General features: G+C 44.6%; 1 protein-coding gene across 1 annotated transcript; it reads right to left on the bottom strand.

Annotated features, from left to right (window-relative positions):
* Positions 1-1,282: 1,282 nt before the first annotated feature.
* On the bottom strand, positions 1,283-2,892 carry LOC125548294 (expansin-A11-like). Its single transcript, XM_048711943.1, has 4 exons — positions 2,741-2,892; positions 2,478-2,621; positions 2,064-2,373; positions 1,283-1,968 (listed from the first exon to the last, which is right to left on the bottom strand). The coding sequence occupies exons 2-4, from the start codon at positions 2,602-2,604 to the stop codon at positions 1,665-1,667; spliced, it is 741 nt and encodes a 246-aa protein (XP_048567900.1). The 5' UTR covers positions 2,605-2,621; positions 2,741-2,892; the 3' UTR covers positions 1,283-1,664.
* Positions 2,893-4,695: the final 1,803 nt, after the last annotated feature.

Raw genomic sequence — 4,695 nt, 5'->3', positions numbered from 1 at the left:
TATAGTGTATCCTTGGGCCTACTCCTTGGGTATAACCTCATCACTGTTACTTTTTCTTTTTTTTCTTTTCTTTTCTTTTCTTTTTCTCAATTACAAAAAATAGAGAATAAGAAAAGGAAAGAAAAGAAAAACCTAGTGGGCTTGGGAAAAATGTGAAACTTTCTCTATGGGGTCTTTCATTTACACCTAGCCACATAGAAGAGGTTTCACCAAGTTTTGAAGAGTTTGAATTCAAAGTTATTTTAATTTAATTCAAATTGGTTGTACTAGAAGTATTGATAGGAATGTCCAAAATTTGTGAATTTTTGGAGCTTTGAAAAGTGAATATAAAATTATGGGCAAAGTTTGGAAGCATAAATATGAGTTGAAATTGAATAGGATTTATGGAAAGGTTTGCATTGAATTTGGAAAGGGCAATTAAAAGAATAGCAAGAAGGCTCAAATTTTTGATTCTTTGGAAATATACATATTAATTATCTGAGGTCAAATATTTAATGGCATGATGGCACGGAAATATATTAATTATTTGAGGTGCAATATTTAATGGCAGGATGACATGGAAATGCAAAATAAAATTATTACAAACTCATTATGCCAAAATATGTGGTTTAAGACTCTAGGTGGTTACACAAGCCAATCGCTAAGAAGCTTCTCGAATGAATCTTTCTATTTTCCAGTCTTTTCTTTACCAATCTTTTAAAGTGAATGCAAATGCTAAGATATTTTGAATGGAAACGAGCCCATGCCACAACAAAAAAAGTTGTATATGCCTATCGTTCATTCACCTTCTTAAAGAATTAAACTTTAGTTTGTTTTATGAAAGTTGGTTTTGGTGGTTAAAGGTTACAATCACTGGAGCGAGCCGAAGGCACGCCGCCGTCATTGCCTCTCCCTTAACAGAACCGGGCAAATCTTGCTAGACAGTCGAGAAGTCTTGTGGTAAGGCCGCATAGGACCAGCTCACCAGAACAGCAACCGTCGTCGATGAAGAGAATCGTAGATTGAAAGGATTGCAGACAAACACACGGACGCATACGAACGACGACTGGATCCGACCGAATCCCACGAGATGCGATGAAGACATACCTCCACACGTCATCCTACGAGGCTAGACGCGCCGTTGGGACGGAGGCTAGGCGGGGAGAACATTATTCCATCTTCTACGGGGTCGCTTGTGTTAGCTGAATGACATTTGAAGGCATCAAAGTGAAGCCATTCGTTCCTACTCTGGCAAAAATTTTGAAGCTTGACATGACAAATGAAAGAATTGGCCAAGCAAAGGTAGAACAATCCTTTCAAGCTCTCAAAACACATTCCATTAGTTTTATAGCATGCAAAGATACATAAACCGTTGGTTTGATCCCATGGGCGGGTGACCAGCCATTATGCTCGTCACCACAGCCAGCCATTGCTTTAATCTTCTGAGCTCAAACCTAAGGATCTCCGCATAATACGCCTACTTAAGGTAAAACCGCCCAACCGGCTAATGTGAGCACGCCTTGAGGGGAGCAAAAACGGTAACCCCAGAAGTGCGTAACCTCACCACGGCGACGCAGATTTTGTTACTCGGAGGAGACCGCTTCAAAACAGAGCCATCCTCCGCTGACACTCTACACGAAGATAGTAGTAAAAGTAAAGAGACTTCTGCAGTGGTCGCCGGGTGGCTAGAACTGGCTACCGGCGAAGGTCTGGCCGAAGCTCCAACCGGAGGGCGCCACGTTGTTGGACGTGATGGTACGGCCGTCGCTGGTGGTGACCCGGAAGGACAGCGGCTGGCCGTTGAGCATGGCGCCGTTCTGCCAGTTGGCGCCCCAGTTGTGGCTCATGGTCAGCCATCCTGTGCTAGGAGATTTCACGTACACCGCCGTCAGGTCGCCGGCGCCGGCAACGTTGGTGATGAGCACCAGGTTGAAGTAGGAGTGGCCGGTGATGGTGAACCGGATGCCACCCGTCTTGACACACACCACCCTACAAAGTGCAAACAAATACTACATGTTAGCTCGAGACGCACTGACGGGCAGACGCGTTAGAGCTTAAGTCACCGATGCGAATGCGATGGGTACCTTCTGTACTGGACGGGCACGACGCCGGCACGGGCCTGGGCGATCTTAGTGAACATAGGCTCAGCGAGGTCGAAATGCGACTGCGGCGGGTTGCACCACCCGCCCTCGTTGTTGGGGAGTGCGTAGTTGGCGGGGCAGAGGTTGGTGGCCGTCACGACGGCGGAGCCCGGCAGGCAGCTCCCGCTGCCGGCGCACCGGATCTCAAAGCACGCGCCGCAGCTCTGCCCGTTGTTGAACAGCGCGGTGCTCAGCGCCGCCGTGTTGGTCCCGTACCCCGCGCTGAACATGTTGCCGTACCCACACGCTCCTCCTGCACACACCACGCACATATCACAAAGATTAGTTAGCAAGCATGCACCGGCGATGAACAGCTCAAACGGCTGGCCTAACTAGACCTCATTTCTGTGCGCTTACCCATTGTCCCTGACGCGTCGTTGCCGCCATAGAACGTGGCGCGGCCATTGCTCCAGGTTGAGTCCTCGCCGGCGACAACTCCGACCACCGCGGCGATGGCAAGAGCTAGCAAGCCTAGAAACTCCATGTGTATATGGAATCCTTCTGAAAATCAGCAACGAGTGAGCTAGTTAATCGATACAGCCAAAAATCGCAGGAGAGAACAAAGTAGTACAAGGCTTGATAGCTCTAGCTAGGGACTTTTCATCTCATCTACTGCTTACCGTGTTAAGCAACTAGGCTTTGCTAGCTCAACACTTGAATTTGCAAGTGCGGAGATGTTGGGAGGAGTGCGAGGATCCTAACAGGAAGCTGGTGCCTATATATAGGCATAGGTCGGGATGCTCTGCATCTGAGATTGTGAGAAGTAAAGTCCACGTTTGCCACTGCGAACCGATCTTGAAATATTTTTTGTTCGGGATTTATAAGTTAATATTATAATAGTGCATGTTGGTTACTGTAATTTCCAATGGTTAGTCCCACCTGTCGGTGATACACCGGAACATTTCAGAGAAGATACGTTTGTGTGTGTGTGTGTGTGTGTGTGTGTGTGTGTGTGTGTAGTGAATAATATTTTGGCAGGAAAAAATTGGAAGTAATTAAGTTCTCTAGAACATGGGCAAATGGGCACATATACTGTTAGCTCGAATAACAAACTGAGAGAAGACATTGACTTCTCATCTATCAAGGAGTTGAGATACTGGGATACATAGTTAATGGCCAATCCACTGCAGAAATTAAAAGAGTTGATACGATTTAGTTTTGTGCACGAGTTCAAATTCCAAGATCACTTTGACTTCCAACTCGCTTCAAGTGCAAGGTAGTGTCACATGTGGTAGTTTTGCTTATCACGAGATCATTACCCATTTTATTAGTGGATGGTTATGTCGGCTGCCATTAAAATGGTATGTCTGCAGGCTAAACAGATGATAGATTCAGAATGAACACTGGAAAACTGGGAAAGGTAAAAGGTTAAATATGTCTAGTTTTCGTTCATCGTCTATAATTTGGAATATACCAGAGACTCCAAGAATTAGTCATGCAACTATGACACAAGGCACACACTCGATGTCAATGAGCTAAGAATTAAGATGGCATAAGTAGCTGAAAGATGCTGAGCTTTGAATTTGGAGTAGGTGATGACCTTTTAAAGCACACTCGATGTAAATGAGCTAAGAATTAAGATGTCTATGAGTACGTAATTCACAGTAAACACATGTTGAATATATTCTCTTACTACAAAAGAAAGCTGGCTGCTTTCTTGCAGTATACCAAGGAATAGTTGAAAGCAGTCAGTCAGTACTACTAGTACCTTAGTGATAAACTGATAGTTGGAAATTTTCTGTCTAGTATTTCTGTCACGCAGAAATTTCTCCACATCTTCAAAAGGGCAAAACCAATTAAACAACCAGTATCAGTGCAAATTAAAAACCAGTATCAGTCCAAGGAAATCAAGCAAGCAACTTGTTGAGATTGAAGGGCTGCAAAACCTCGTTGGCTAGAGCTGGGCGACCTTACGATCATGTGGTGGCGTTTTGGTTCTTTTGTGGATGTCTCATGTCTCTGTCTGTAGTTAAAACTTATGGGTGTTTGCTGTGGATATTCGGTGCTGTCTAGGTTTTCGCCCCATGACATTCGTTTCGATGGCGGGCGAATGTAGTGGGTTTCCTGGCAGTGCCCGGACTCGCTTTACCTCTTTCCCTCCTCCTGACATGTTTCTGAACTCTGTATTTCCGTTCATTTGCAATGGAAAGGGGTATAGCCCGCTTCGAAAAAAAAAGCAAGCAACTTGTTATTGTAAGGTGCCGAATCAGAGCTCAAGAATCAAGAATGTACTTGTTTAGTGCTTTCAAAATGGAACACTTGTTTAGCTCTACCAGCACGGCCAGCAAGATGCGGATCAGATGCTAGGGCACATGGCCACAGGGTCCTCCTAATTTGACTCTACATAGATTTAACTAAGCCCTCGATTTTGGAAAACAAGTGCTTCATAAAAGTTTGTCAAGTAAACTCTCAACAGCCGATCACATGTTGCCACTCTGCAGACTTCTAGAACCACATGGGATCGTGTAAATTTTTTAAGAAAAAGGTTTATTTTTTCACTTTCTCTTACCACTGCATATTCAAAGGTTTTGCCAAATACGGAAAATAATGACTAAACTCTTTACATGAGTAGAGG

Source organism: Triticum urartu, chromosome 3 (genome assembly GCF_003073215.2).
Source record: "Triticum urartu cultivar G1812 chromosome 3, Tu2.1, whole genome shotgun sequence".
Lineage (NCBI taxonomy): Eukaryota > Viridiplantae > Streptophyta > Magnoliopsida > Poales > Poaceae > Triticum > Triticum urartu.
Note: the sequence above shows the minus strand (reverse complement) of the source record. Positions and strands in the feature narration are given on the sequence as shown.

What these genes read in the sequence shown, in the direction of transcription:
- LOC125548294 (XM_048711943.1), bottom strand. Translation starts at nt 2,604, where the DNA reads ATGGAGTTTCTAGGCTTGCTAGCTCTTGCCATCGCCGCGGTGGTCGGA. An exon ending in CGACGCGTCAGGGACAATGG is followed by an intron (nt 2,374 to 2,477) that starts GTAAGCGCACAG and finishes TGGTGTGTGCAG; the next exon opens with GAGGAGCGTGTGGGTACGGC. An exon ending in GTGCCCGTCCAGTACAGAAG is followed by an intron (nt 1,969 to 2,063) that starts GTACCCATCGCA and finishes TGCACTTTGTAG; the next exon opens with GGTGGTGTGTGTCAAGACGG.